Below are 16,410 nucleotides of genomic sequence, written 5' to 3'. Positions count from 1 at the left end.
AAACAAATATTAAACAGCGTAGATTACCAAACGAAATTATAATAATTATAATATAAAAATGCAGGAAATATTTTTAAAAGTTCATTTTTCCATTAGATAAATGTTTGCTTGGAATGATGGAATGAATATCCCTTTTAGGAAATGCAACTTTGTGCTACTTTGAAATTCCGTAAAAACTGTTTCATTGCCACCTTCTCCAAACGGTTGAATTCATTCAAACCTATAACTTAAATACAAAACTGTTTTAAATCCACTGAAATATTCTAGTTATAGAAGTGTCCAAAAGCTTATGGGACACCCTGTATGATTCCCTCTTTTCCAAAGCTAACGTAACTTACATAGTAAAACACATTCAGATATTTGAGATCTAATTTTTAACTCTTGACACTGACAATACTGACTGAAGTCAATATCACTTTTACCTTTCCTCTACTCTTCATCTCAATGTTGCGTACAATCTCTGTGTTGTATTAATTAATGTTCAACTGCCTCTTGTCGAAGTGAAAGAGCTTTTCTTAGAGTTACGTATTCATATTCTTTCGCTTTATTGCCCCTAAACACAGCGATGCGTTGCTGTATTACTGCACTTGTTTTATTAGTTATAATGAAATCTAATTAAGAGAGGCGTGACTTCATTTCGCTGTTATGTCGCCGTAGACATTTCTCTCGGAATTGAAGGAATCATAATTTTACACTGAGACACGAAATGGAAGAAAATATTGAGGCCGCCTTTGCTTTCCAAGTCGTTATGTAAGACGGATTGGAGTGATCTGTTAAACTTTCAACGCCAGAAAGACGTCTAGACAAAAACGTGGCCTGCACCACTGCCCGGTCAGAGTAGAGCAGTGCGTGGGTCGAGAGGGAAAACTTCGTCGCATTCTTTACAATTAATTTGCTGAATGAGTTCGGAATTGCTAAGCTTAACATATTTTGCGTGCTTCTATGTCAGGCCGTCATTCTTTATCTTTAAAAACTGGAAACTTGTTTCCAACCAGTAACTTGTGATGGGTGATTGCATTTCCATAGAAAGTAAATAGAATAAACTTTCATTACTTAATTTACTTTTTTCATCACGACGTTATTCAGTTTTCTTCTCTTCAAGCCGAATAAATATTTCTATCGGTCGGAATCCATATGTACTGTATAGTGACAATTTTTTTTTTTTTTTTTTTACTATTTTAAGGTTTCTTTCCTTTTCTATTTTACCATTTTTTGTCTGTCAGTGCTTGAAATCTTATATTCTTCAAAACAATTCCAATTTACTCAGTGGACACGATCGTATTCGATGGTAAAGAAGTTACTTTGGAGCACAATTCTGCTTAAGGGCCTTGGATAATTTTGAAGTTTAAAGGCCTAAAGGGAATTTAAGGTATGAATTCATCACAGAGACAATAGATAGGCCTGTATCCTGTTAACAGTAGGCTGAAGTGTCACGTGGTTGTTGGTGAAAGATCTGCACGGTCCTCACCGGTACTGGGAATCGAAACCAATAGCACAGCATATTATGACAATCTTGATTGTGAGTTTGGGTTTGAACCACAACTCTTATAAGAAGTCATACTGAGACCAAGGCACCATATTACAGGAGAATTGAACAGAAGACAAACTCATCTATAACAGTTTATCATGATGAAAATTATAATAGTGATTATCTTTATTACTATTACAGTTAAAGTACTTCCATGGTAAAGAAGTTACTATGCTAGTCTTGTAGGCCTATCCCATATTCGCGATTTCAAACTCGGCCGAGAATTGTGGTATTTCAAGAACATAAAATCTTTAGCTTCGCTTACTCGAGGAGTGAATAAAATTGAACTAATAATCCAAATGTGCTAAGTGCCAATCTTTTAAATTTCATTATATTCAATATAAGGGAGGAGCATCCATATGAGAATATCATACTAAATTTTCTTTGTCGTAGTTCTATTGTAAGTGACTCATTCTTGCGCCAAAAAACGGTGCTGTAGATATCTCAACATGCATTTCGCAGTGTGTTTTTCATCAATATCTCAGAAAGTTGTTTTTGACACTTAGCACATTCAGATTGCTAGGTCCTCAATTGTAGGACCTATGTAGTAGATTTATACTACCTAAAACTCAGTTCCTAAGATAAGTTTTCATTAAAAGTATGAGATAATTAAAGAGTTCAGAACCATAGTGGGCCAAGCGCCATTTACTGAAACCGTAGAAAACAGGGATTAAAATGAAATTTTTACCATAATTCAATGGAAACATATAGCAAGTAATATAAAGTATACACATTAAAACTAAATGATATGTCAATCTTCATTAAACTATGTTATTCACTTAACTTTAACCCTTGCTTTCTCCGTTTTTAATAAATGGCGCTTGGCCCACTATGGCTCTGAACCCTTCAATTCTCTCCCACATTTAATTTTGACGGTGAATGCATCAGTTGAAAGTGTCGCTAAATAAAATACCTAGTTACTATTACTACTACCACTACTTAAGACAGACTCCAGTTGCATCTGTTCAGTGTCATATGCTATATCTGTGAATTCCTGTAACAATACAAAAAATATAAAGAGTTGGATAGACTAATTAATTTTCTTTGTCGAATACTTACGAACTAAGCGATTGACCTTGTAAATTGATCTCCGTATAATTAACAACCTTTTTCTGATTGTACACTTCGCAATACTATAGGCTGTAGGCGAGTATTGTTACCGTAATGATATGAGATTTTTAATTAATATTTCTCCAGTGTATACTACTACAGGCCTATTATTATCATTGTGATACGTTACTAAGATTTGGAAGAGGAATAATGGCAACATTTTATTCATATTAATGAATGCAAGAAAATTTTAAAGGAAATATTATTTGGTATCAAGGACTCTATATCTACATTTGATGGAAATATACTACTCGAGAAATAACTTTGATCTAATCCCGTTCAGTATTTTATATACTTACTTAAATAAAATATATTTAAACTGAAAATAATTAGTGCCAATATTGTTGAAACTTAATAGAAGTCCAGTGTTTATTTGTTACATTCTGATTCTGAAAAAAATGTCTTTTTGAAGAAAAATGTCTGCCAAATTAGTAGGTACTAATGCTACCTATCGATTTTAACATATAGAAATGAATTCAAAATAAACGATAATTCAGTTTTGAGGTTGAAGGTTAAGTTCTTGGCTGGAGGAACTTTTAAATCGCTTGTTACAACTTGTGTAGCATGCAGTAAAAATATCTCTACATGATGAAGACAACATGGGAAAACTATAGAGATTGTTTATTTTTGATTCAAGGGCCGATAAACCCGCACTAGCGAATCTGATTGAGAGACTGGAGGAAGATTGAGCTGATAACCAATAAAACTGTGACACATAAAGGGAGGTCCGGCTTGACTGGTTGTTCATAATTGTAACGCGCTCATGTAATGTGTAATAATTACATAATAGCCTGTCACCGAGCACAACCACTATCGCTACAGCAAGCATTAACACGTCACACAACACCTCCAATCCCAAGCCGCCAGCTACATGTTACCATTTCACATGAATCCATTTTGGAGATCGTTATTGCTAGAGTAATCTTAATGTTTGACACATGATTAATTTCCCACTTAACTGACAAACGACTGTAGAACTTCAGCAATACTTCTAAATTCTTTCTGAGCATCTAGGTATCTATTTGTATTCTGGTGGTGTAGTAGAGAAGGTCTAATGGCCTTAACTCAGCCAGATTAAATAAATAAATAAATAAATAAATAAATAAATAAATAAATAAATAAATAAATAAATAAATAAATAAATAAATATTTATAATTTATTATATTTAATTACTTTCTTATGAGGAAAGAAATAACTAAAATAAAATTATTGCAAACACTGTTAACGAAATTCAAAATAAAAGTAACTAATGAATTTAAATTGCAATTTTCTACAGTAACACCACGAAATCAGCTCTATTACTTGCTATTAGCAACTAGAAGCTCTTACTAGTTTTGATCAAAACAAAAAAATATTCCTTGACAAGTACTAAATACCAAGAAACTGTTGGATGTAAATAATAAGTAGCATTTTAAAAGTTAATTCTACAGTTTTATTATCGTAATCTAGAATACTTCAGTTTTGTTATTATGCTGGCGAAAAAAATATATAATATCTAATTCAATTTAGTTTCTTTGTCTCTTTACAATAAAAATATGACTAATTATTAAGTACAGTCAAATATCCTTGTTTAGATTAGATTAGATTAGATTAGATTAGATCTACTGATAGAGGTTCTGGCTGATATGCAAATTTATTATCAGATAAAACATCTCACTTGACGATATGTGTCAGAGGAAGAAGAATTGTTTGTATGCGTCTGAAGTCTGACTAGTGTAATATGTAGCTGGTCGGCGATGTATGCAATGGAGGGGAAATAGAAGTGACCACCTTACTATATTATCTCCTGGCCTAGTTGCCTCATAAATAATGTCTTCTTGGTATCATTTGTGAGGTTCAGACCTGTCTTCGGACAGTTGACTAAACAACGGAATAGATTAGATTAGATTAGATTAGATTAGATTAGATTAGATTAGATTTGATTAGATTAGATTAGATTAGATTAGATTAGATTAGATTAGATTAGATTAGATTAGATTAGATTAGATTAGATTAGAGTAGAGTAGATTAGTAAAATATGAGAGTTTAGCTTTTAAATGTTGTCACGTTTCCAAATTTTACCACAGAACACTAATGTTTACGAAATATAATAGAAGAAAATAATGTTTACTAGCGAGAACATATATAAAATAATTTAATGTTTTTACAGCAGTATATGCAATAAATAATTACTATAACGGATTCTGATATTACTTGAAGAATTATGAGAGAGGATTACAAGGTATTGAGGGTTGAATATCAAATTATGTTGGAGATAGTGAAATTGATAAAATTATCAAAAGCATTTTTAGCAATGCACCGTGAATCTGACCATGATAAATATCACTGAATATTCTTTGTGCTCTTCATAGTGTTATGAACGAAGTAAATATTTAACACCGAAACGTTAGCCCTTTGGGAAGGAGTGCACTATGGAAACAGGAGGGGCAGAAGGTTGTAACGTAATGGTAGAATGTAAATAAAACACTCGGTTTCGAATGATTGATGAGCAATTTATTATTTATGTGTACAATGCCGGACATTGCAAAATCTTCGAATATTGGAATGGATATCAGATAACAGGCAGTGATATTGAGATGGATATCAACACATAACTCCTATAAGTATGCTCTCCTGAATATAAAACATGATACAATATGATTGAAAACCGTGTATACATTTTGTAATGCGTTATTTCAAGGATATTTTTAAACTTTTATACAGTATGTTATCTTGGATATAAACAAGATACAATAATGATACAAAATCCTGTATACATGTTATTTATAATGCTTTAGTTTAAGGATAGCTCTAGGAGTGATATGTTATCGTGAGGGAAGGAAGTAGAAGCTACGGAAGAAAACGAAAAGATGCGTGTAAATGAAACAAATGTTTTCTAATGATCGATGAGCAATTTATTATTCACATGATACAGTGCGGGTGATGGCATGAAGTGACGTGGTGACTAGAAGCCGCTGCTGCCTCCGAAATCGTGTCCGTGCTCCTCGCCGCCGGAGCTGAAGCTGCTGTAGCTCTCTGCCTCGCCGCCTCCCTCGTGAGATTCCTCCTCGTGGTGGTGGTCAATGTAGACGGGGTACTTCTTCTCGACGTAGACTGGGTGAGGCACAGGGACGGGCTTGGGAACATGGACGGTGTAGGGCTTGGGCACCTCGATGTGATGGGGCACGGGGTAGGGCACCTTCACGGGAACCTTCACTTCATATGGCACCTTCTTTTCTACGGTGTAAGGTACCTTCTTCTCTACAAAGACGGTGTAGGGTTTAGGTACTTCGACGGGGTAGGGTTTGGGCACGGTCACGTGGTAGGGGACCTTGACTTCATAAGGAACCTTCTTCTCGACGGTAACGGTGTAGGGTTTAGGGACGGCGTAGGGCACCTTCTTGGTGATAATGATGGTCCTCACGTGCTCCTGGTGATGCTCGTGTTCGTGCTCGTCGCCTTCCTGAGCCAAGGCGACAGCAACCAACAGGATGGTGCACAGCTGTAAGAAAGAAAAATATTATTATCCATATCATCTTGTTGCTGGTAACAGCTTTGTATAATAATTGAATTAATTTAACAACAAATAATTAGCTTAGGTATTCCAGTTAGGTTCAGCAGTGTGTATTTAACTCCAGATTTATCTAAGTAAAAACATGAATTTAATAATGCAAAAAAGAAGCTCGTCGTCCTTACGAAACTAAGAGAAATAATCCATAATCACCTTCACATGATGTATGTATTTATTGTTCCAATTTAATCTATAGCATTTTTGTGTACAATTTCAGTACACATTGGTTCCATTGCCAACATAAAATAATGTTGAGATTTATATCTCTTCAGTAACGATTAGATATGCATATTTTGTCTGGTGTTTGACTTATATTACTTCAGGTTGTGGCTTTGTTTCATGATATGTATGTAACCAAATCGTCTCTCTCCTCCTGAATGTATAGTAGTGGTTAAAAATCGCGGGTACTCGTGTAAAGGGGGTTAAGTCAAATTGTAAGGTATGTAAACTTTTCTCCTTTGGTACTGAACAAAACACCTTTGTCGCAAAATACGGAGCACTGTAACTGCATCATGGATGGAAGCATGATTTAACCCCTTTAACACAAGACAGAGGTAATCGTGGAGGATTCAAATTTTTACTTATCCCAGTTTAGCCAATTCATACTTAACCCCCTTTACATGAGCACCAGCGAAATATTCACGACAAGGGAATATCAAATGAGGCATAAGCTAAAATTACTTTTGCTTTCATGGAAGGTATTATAAGAAAATGAATTAAAATACACGAATGTAACGTGTCCTTGCTATAGGCCTGGAGATCTGAGTAAGAAACTATGCGAGTTCTAAACCTTTTGGCCATTTATCTCACTTTGGAGTATAATTCTGCTTAAGGGCCTTGGAAAATTTTGAAGTTTAAAAGCCTGAAGAGGATGTAAAGTAGAAAGTTCATCACAGAGACAATAGATATATCCTGTTAACAGTAGGCTGAAGTGCCCCGTGGTCGTTGGTGAAAGATCAGCATGGTCCTCACCGGCACTGGGAATCGAACCCAATAGTCCAGTATATGACAATCTTGACTGTGAGTTTGGGTTTGAACCACAACTCTTATAAGAAGTCATACTAAGACCAAGGCACCATATTCCAGGAGAATTAAACAGAAGACATAATCATCTGTAACAGATTATCATGGTGAAAATTATAATAGTTATAATTTTTATTACCATTACAGTTAAAGTACTTCGATGTAATTTTAAAGAGCAGAATGTAATGCAGTCACTTTTTGCTTTAACAACTAAAGAAGAATTTATAACCATCTCTGATATCATTTGATTAACGCTGAGTTTCAAGTGACAGACGTGTAAATATTGTATCCTTTATATATTTACTGAGAAATGAATAGACTTACACCGTGATGTTTATCTATCCGAATGATTGAAGTGTAACGTCGTTGTTCCTTAATAACTCCTGTTTGCAAAATATGAAATTCTTCAGTAGGAAGAAAAGACACATTTATTCTTCTATGGCAGTAGTGCATAGGAGATTGTGAATTCTTCGAAAGAAAGAAAAAAAGAAAGAAAGAAATAGAATTACATATAGGAGATTTTATTATGTGCTGTATCACTATTTAAGTTATTTAATAGAGCAAAAATCTGAAAATGGATAAATATGTCACATAGGAGTTATTGTCGGAACAACGACGATATGTAGCAAATATAGTTTAGTGTGATGCTTCACAAGAAATACGTTAAATTTTTTAATCTTTAATAAGATTTGTACTAACGACTGTATTATGTTGTCTGTAAGTAATAATATTAATTTTCAAATTTACGTCCCCGTTAATTATTTAAATAATATTTCAGGTGACTTTTATAGTATACTAAATGCGAGAGCAGCTGTACGAAGTTATAATACCATTGTCTTTTAATTTATTTGAATATTACACGAAATTGATCTTGCAATTCTGTGCTGATGAATACTCATTCTGCGACTGAGTTGTTCCTGGTAATTGCTATTAAGTAACGACTGATGAGGAATGGGACTGCACTTGTGCGAGTGTCAATGCTTCCGCAATTTACAACCCTCCATATTTGGTTCGAGGCACTCGGGAACAAGTGACAACTTCATGAAATCAATGTGAAGTGACACAGCTGATCAAAGCTGCCACTACAGAGCTCCCATGACTTTGAAGAAAAACTTAATTCGAAACGTGTATTTAATTGAGATTGTGAATCTGAATTAAAATTTATATAAAATCTCGAAAAGCCTTCACCGCACAACAAGAAATGTCGCAGTGTAGTGTTACACATTTTTGCTTTGCGTGATTGAAACATTTGTTATGTATGATATCTAGCGTATGTCTGGAGGACATAATCCAAAAAACTGAGCCTGCCGGGAGTTGAACCCGTATTTTGTTACGACACGACCGGTAACGGCAGACAGCTTCTTTATCGCACTGCTCACTGAGGCACTTTCACTGCATGCACTGTACTTACAATAGCCTTCATGTTGACGCTGTGTTGCTATCAAACAGTAGCTGAAATTGCACTGACAACTTGGGGTCTTTACTGTGCTTTTATACCCAAAACTTGTGCTCGAAAGTTCCCACCATAGCCTGTGCTTTCGTCGTTTTTTCTCCATGATTATTATTCCCACCTCCCTCCCCAGCAAGTTTTGAGAGGTGACATGTCCACCAGTAAAGTCGCATGGCAATTTACTACTTTTCCCCACTACATAAAAAAGGGTAAATTTAGGTTGTCTGTGACGAAGCCGATCGTGCCCGATATCAGTATTTCACAAAATTGAGGATTCCAGCTGTAACGCAACTTGCGCGAATTAGTGAGGCGTCTATTATTCTTCCCTGTTACCCATCTTCTGCAGATTAAAAGATTTTAAGCCATTCGTGTTTAGACTTACAGATTACATATGTTCTTATCCAATAGTGGTGAATTTATATGTCTTAGCAAGTAACTTTCTCAAAGTAATTACTGTTTGAAGAGTGCTTGCATGGTGCCATACCAGAATATTGGTGCATCAGTATAAATGTGCGATTTCTTGCTCTGTAGAACGGTCACCTTATGGGTCCCGCGGAGTTGGTATCCTGGCGAAGATGATACGAGTCATCGTCGTCGTCATCATCAGCATTATTATCATCAATCATCATCATCGTGAAGTGAATTATGCTTCATTTAAAAATGTTCTCATTTTTTCGAGATATCTTGGGGAAATGGTACATATCATCATCATCATCATCATCCTCATCATCATCACAATCATCATCATCATCATATTACCAAACACTTTTGAGCAATGTTACAAGTATGTTTTCCTTAAAATATAGTTCAAATATTATTTCATACATTGAAAACCATATTTGTGAATTAATCTTAACCTAGTATGAATGCGTCATTATCATAAGAATTAATTTAACATATTTTATCTGAAATCGCATATACGAGATTCTAAATGTGTTCATATTTTCTTTTCACCTGGCGTGATTGGAGATTTCTATGGCGATTTTCAAAATCAGCGCAACTTTTTCGTTAAGAATCACCTATTTTTATCGCTGAGAGATGAAATTTTTTTTGTACGGTAGTGTAATTAATGAAACGAAAAAGTGACGCACATTTATTTATTTATTTATTTATTTATTTATTTATTTATTTATTTGTTTATTTATTTATTTATTTATTTGTTTGTTTGTTTGTTTGTTTGTTTGTTTGTTTGTTTGTTTGTTTGTTTGTTTGTTTGTTTGTTTGTTTGTTTGTTTGTTTGTTTGTTTGTTTGTTTGTTTGTTTGTTTGTTTGTTTGTTTGTTTGTTTGTTTGTTTGTTTGTTTGTTTGTTTGTTTATTTATTTATTTGTTTGTTTGTTTGTTTGTTTATTTATTTATTTATTTCATTATTTATTTATTTACTTAATTATTTATTTATTTGTTTATTTATTATTACTGGCCTTACTCTGCCAGATTAAATAAATAAATTATTATTATTATTATTATTATTATTAAAATTCTTAATTTATTTGTTCGTTCGTTCGTTCGTTCGTTCGTTTGTTAACCAAAGTGAGTACAATTCAAAATGATACAATATAAAATGTTTCTAGCCACTACCATAAGAACCAGGCTCGTGTAAAGTGTGGTCTTAACCAATAGTGAATGAATGAATGAATGAATGAATGAATGTTAGCCATGATGTCCCATGTTGGGCACAGGCCTCCTGTGATGGGGTTAGAACCCCCTCGACAGGGATGGCTCAAATGTACTCGCTTGGTGAGCCAATCCAGGCGAGCTTGTCGTGTATACTACTTTTGTGACATGGTTAATGAACCTGTTAGACTTTAACGAGTCTCAGCACTCTGTTCTTTGTTCATTTTTTTCACAATGAATAGGTTAAGTATTCATAAATATACAGTTATTAACATTTTGTGAGCTAATTTTAGGGATATATTATTTACATTTTTATTTTATTCACGAAATAGTCCTAATAAATGTCACTCAAGATCTGAGATTACTATAGAACATTTCATAGCGTGTTTGGGAAAGCCATTGATTTAAATCTCAGTATGCTGTCAGATTAAGAGAGTAGTGTATTATGATAATAAATAATTGAAAGAATTTTAGTTTTGTCCTTTAAATATGTAGAAATTTGATCTGAACAAGTGTAACATTGTGAAATTATTTTGCAGAACGAAAAGTTCCATTTGATCGGATCAACGTTTTGCATAATTAAAGAAAAACGTACTGATTAACAATACATTTTTTACTATGTTAATAGTAGAACCTCTATTATCCGTGGTAATGAAGGGGATGGGTTGAACGGTTATTCGAAAAAATCGGATAATCCGTATCACCAAAGATATTCATAAATTTAATGAATAATGCTTACACTTTCGTAATTTTCTATATGGTCTTGTATTGAATATGCTAGATAGTGAATCAGAAATTCACTGATTTAAGTGTGGTTGTTAATAGGGGTTTTTAAGGGGCAAGCATTCTTCTTGTAATGGCTGTCTATAAAATAATAGGAATAGTGGAGGTCTCATGTTGTAGATTTACATTTTATATACACTTTATCCTTGATTTTTATTAAATTGCACATAGTTGTGACTCCAATCTCGTATTTTCAGATGAGCCACAGTTTCTCGTTCCCCAAACCACTCAGTTATTTGCAGTGTTTTTATACTTACAACATGATTTCTTTTGTTACCCCGTGGAAGACATTTTATATAGAAGTTACACTGTACGACAACTGAAACAGTAGACTATACTGTGTAAGGTTAGAGTCTTGTAAAAAGTCTCTCTAGAAAAAGTAACGTGCTAATATAACGTACAGTACTTCATATTATATTTCTATAGCGAAAAAAGCGAAAGACAGTCGGATTATCCGCCAATCGGTTAATAGGGTGATGGATAATCGGGGTTCTACTGTATTATAAAAATAGTCGGCTGACTAAACTAGGCTTCGAACAATGAGGAATACCACCTCGAAACTAGTCAGCCACGTATTTTTTATGATATTAATACAGTAAAGAAGTTATTGTTAATCGGTGATTATACAAATGTTAAAAGACTGTACCAAATAATGAAAAAAAAAAAAAAAACTAAAATTCGTTCAATCATGTTTTATCATACTACACTGATCTCTTAAATTGACTAAACATATTTGAAATTAAGTCAATGGCTTTCCCAAAATACGCTATGAATTGTTTCATATAAAACAATTTTTATCTCGAAAACGAAGCGAAAAAGAGCAAAACTGTATTGCATCTTTTTTAAATACATCAAAGAATAACTCCATAAAATTCATACTATTACTTACGGTTCATTCTGTATATTTCTGTAATGCATGATGAAAGAACATGTGCTTCAAATATAAATATAATTAACATACGAGGGAGAGTCAAAAAGTAACCTTAATAATTATTGTTTTCTTTTTAATTGAATTATGTACAATAAGACTACAAACACTTCATCACTTTTAAGATAGTATAACAGGAACACTTGCATTGAACGTAGTTGGAACTATGTTGAAAAGTGATAAAGTGTTTGTAGTCTTTCTGTACATATTCAATTAATAAAACAGTTATTACGGTTACTTTTTTACACTCCCTCGTATATCAATACCTTTCTAATACTACTTTAGCATCATATACTGTATATGAACCACATATTTTAATTTAATTTACAGTGTAACCTACAAATTTGTAATGTAATTTAATCAACTTGTGCATTAGTCTGTATTGTAGGGGCAGGCCCTCCATAAATAATTTTGTTACACAGTGCCTTACTGTTCCTTCTTGTTTTTATTGTTGTTGCTGTCCTTGCACATTCACTTCATCCTTTTTTCCTTTTCACTATCTTATGTTATTTATTTAAATTTGCTAAATATTGTAGGTCCGCTATAAATCTAAATACAGATTTCTTTATGGCCTACTGCACCGAACAACAATCACAATGTAGATCATTTCTATTTTCAGTAATCAGTCACGAAGCTCAATACGTAGGGAATATGCATCCATAGACAGTTGCTAACCACTAGGACCGCTACTATCGCCTGATCACAGACAATGCGAAATAGTACCGGAACAGTCTATTGTTCCTAGTACCCTCATCAACTCAAGCTTCGTGCCTGTATATACTAGACTGTGGTATTACTAAAAAGCTCTTGCAGTAGCAGTGTAATATTGCCAAATCCATTCAACTCATTAAAATTATAATTATTCCATTCCATAAAAGTAATAAGAGTCAAATTAATCATTAAAACTACAGGGACCTTTTGGACAGAGGCATGTCAAAACGCGGGATATTTTCTTTCGAATCGGGACTGTCCCGACAAAAAATTGGGACGGATGGTAACCCTACGACTATGTGTGATAAATCAATTTGCATGAATTTTTGGTTGTAGAATCCGAATCTGCCTTCGGAATTCCTGTATGACTTAACGTTTTTGTGATATTTTAGAGTTTATATAGTTTTTTATATTGTTATGTTTTTGTGTTCTCACATTTTAAGGGAAATTGTATAATAAATTAACGTCTATGGTGGTTACAGTCTGTTTTAGACAGCATTGTAATCCCATTTTGCTAAAGAAAATGTTATTAAACACTGTAAATAATAAGATCTTGGATTAGTGTACATTATTTTAGTGTCTTTGTCGGTTTAGACTATATTATTTTTATGTTATGTTTGTGGGTTCTGAGTGTTATGTTATGTTTATATTCAAAATGGTAAATGTTTGCCAATATTATATTACTGTCTTTGTGTTAGTGCTGTGTATCTAGAGAATGTGACGTGAAAGAAAAAATGGATTTTTCCATTGAATTCAGCACCCCAAAATGAGATAAAACACCTATTCACAAACCAGATACAGAAAAAAATTTCAATTTGTTGACTATTATAATTGTAGCGTCGCTTTAAGTTCCTTCGGTTTCAGTGAGACATTATGTTTCAACTCCATAACTTTAAAATTCTTCAGTTTCTCCAGTAGTTTTGGATTGAAATTGGTAAATAATAGCCCAAGCGATAGCCTCCAAGAGGAATATAAAATATCCTCGAACACACTGAAATAAAATTGAAGTTCAGATCATAATTTAACGGCAAATGGTAGCAGAGAGATGAAACTGTTTTGAGATCTCGAGCCGTGAACTTGAGTACTTGATACGAGACAGTAAATCCTGAATTGCATTTTGAAATGCGGAAACGTATGTAAGTGACGTAAGCGCAATATATGAACGCAGTTACATTAATTGAAGTGAAGTACTTCGCCCGCATTCCAATTGGGAACGGGCAGGTAGATACCAGAATGTTAATATAATGCCCTGTATTCAGTAAACCGTGGGCTGAGATTCATGGTTGGTTGGTGTCTGGCAGCGTTACGGATCTCTTCAGACTTCAATTAATAACCGAGTCTTCCCCACTGCGTACAGTTTATGGCAATGAGAGGAAATCATGATATTATGTGTGACACCATAGCATGTAGCACGTACAATGCCGTAGAAAGTAGAAGATTTATAGTCTGGGAAATCCCCATATCGTTCAGATCAGAACAATAAATGTCCAGTTGTTCAAAAACCTCACTCACTCCGCTCCAGACTTTCTCATCTCAGGTTTCCAATTGTATAGGGCTACCATATATTGCTAATTGGAATAAATTAGTAAAATTTTAATTGTACGAAGCCATGTGAGTGTTGAAACAGAAGATAGGGCTTCAAGCTGTAGTTCTTTCACCCTTGGAATTCGATTACTTAGATCTTTTATATAAATGGGATTAACTTGTATAAATTAACATTGTTTATAAATTATACAAAAGTTTTTGCTAACCTCTTTTTCGGTCCTGTAATAAGGCCATTAAATTATAGAAATAGAGAATCTGAATACATTTTCTGACATCCCCCTAAGTTCATCTTTCTTATTGAGATAATGTCTTTAACAGTTTTTATAATCCTGTTTTTTGGATGTAATGTGTAATAGTGTGTGATTTAGCTCCATGTGGCATCACTAGTACAGTTAGTTTATTTATTTGCCGCTACCGGATGTAGCATTGTCACAAACATTGTAAACCTTCTCGATCATTCTGGAAGATTGAGATAGGAGGTGACGCCAATTTAAATTGGCGTCAGTTGAAAAAGGCGCAACGTACTATGGCCATGGTTGGATCGACCAAATGTGGTTCTTAATATCGTTTATTAAATTGTATAGGTATGCAGTCCACTGTTTGTATAATTCGGTAATAAATCTTCTAAATTCAGGCGGCCACACTATGCGTCCTATAATAGCTGTTCCTGTATGCCGAATTTATTTAGTAAACTCGGCTTTCATATTTTTCCAATCTTTGACATCTCAAGCTGTAGTATCTTTACCCTGAAATCTGATCCTAAAAGAAATATTATAGTTGACAAAAATAATGTATTTTATTTGTTTATAAAATGAAAATTAGGAACATAATTGAAGTATCAAACAATTGAAATGAAATGAAAAGCCAAATATATCCCATTGAAAACAAGGTCCTTCTAGAAGTAGGGGAAGTTCTTTTAGTACCTCGTGCAGTGAGTTACTCCGCGTAAGAGATAAGTCTAGAACTTCACTTGATACATTTGATTACGTACAGTCATAGAAAAAGGTTTTGTCGCACAGCTACTTTTCAAGTTCCAGAAAGAAGGCAATGCGCATGACCAGATATACAACGAAACAAAACTAATTTTATTACCTGTACTAGTCCTTTTCTTGTGAACCAGGTCGCTCGTCATTTGATCATGCGCACTGTCTCCTTTATGGGACTTATATAAAGTATATGTGCGACAAACTTTTTTCTGAGACTGTACACAATTTTTACACACCATTTATTCATTGTACAGTATTTTCTATCAACTATACAGTTTATTGTTCACTGTCCAGTTATCCTATGTCTCTGCACGTTCTTCCTTAACCCATTAAGAGCAAATGCTGGGTAATTTTCGGTGCTGAACCCTGGACTCATTTCGCCGGCATTATCACCTTCATCTCACTCAGACGCTAAATAACCATATAAACTGGTAAAACGCATAAAAAACCAATTAAAAATCCACATTTGTGTCATCTTTATTTCATCTTTTATCTGGAATGTTACTCCTTACCAATTCTGTAAAGACACATTCTTTGCAATTCTGTTATTTTTGTTTTCAATATAATAACCAAGTCTTCAGACAACGCCTATGAGATGGAATGGTAATTATTTTATTAAACTTAAACTTTAGTGTTATATAAAATCTGAAAATTATCAGAGACTGAAGATCTCCCATACTGACGCGGTAGAAGATAAATAAGTTGTGAGTTTTGTAGAACGGGTTTCTGCTAGTTTATCGTCATGCCAATTTACCGAAAGCTTCTTTCCGCAATTAGTGTATATCGTACAATGACATAGTATAATAAACGCAATATGCGGTAAGGAGCATTACGTGCAGGAAAGCTGCCCAAATGAACTGTGTCTTGCACCGTTGTGTAGTAACTAGACTGTATCGATATTGCCTAATATAGTGAATTAGGTGCAGGATCGGGTTATGTATCCATGCCTTTCACGAATACGTATTAACTTAGTGTAAATTAAAATGGAATTACACACATTCTCTTATGTTTCTTGACAATATGGTTCATTATTCGTGTATTTATTGAACTCGTTTATTCTTAATGAGATATGATTTTATGGTATTGCATTATTCTTGATCTGATTTATTATCCACTTTGTTTTCATACCTTTCTTAATTTTTTCTTGAATTCGATGGGTACATACAATGTTCACCATGGTTGG

At 33.9% G+C, this 16,410-nt stretch overlaps 1 protein-coding gene across 1 annotated transcript in view; it reads right to left on the bottom strand.

Annotated features, from left to right (window-relative positions):
* Positions 1 to 5,510: 5,510 nt before the first annotated feature.
* Positions 5,511 to 16,410, bottom strand: part of LOC138698918 (uncharacterized) — a 72,780-nt gene continuing 61,880 nt past the window's right edge. Inside the window, exon 4 of the mRNA XM_069825114.1 lies at positions 5,511 to 6,120. Within this exon, the coding sequence (XP_069681215.1) occupies positions 5,584 to 6,120 (537 nt within the window). The 3' untranslated portion in view covers positions 5,511 to 5,583. The remainder of the gene's footprint in view (positions 6,121 to 16,410) is intronic.

This window comes from Periplaneta americana, chromosome 4 (assembly GCF_040183065.1).
Source record: "Periplaneta americana isolate PAMFEO1 chromosome 4, P.americana_PAMFEO1_priV1, whole genome shotgun sequence".
In the NCBI taxonomy this organism is placed as follows: Eukaryota; Metazoa; Arthropoda; class Insecta; order Blattodea; family Blattidae; genus Periplaneta; species Periplaneta americana.
Note: the sequence above shows the minus strand (reverse complement) of the source record. Positions and strands in the feature narration are given on the sequence as shown.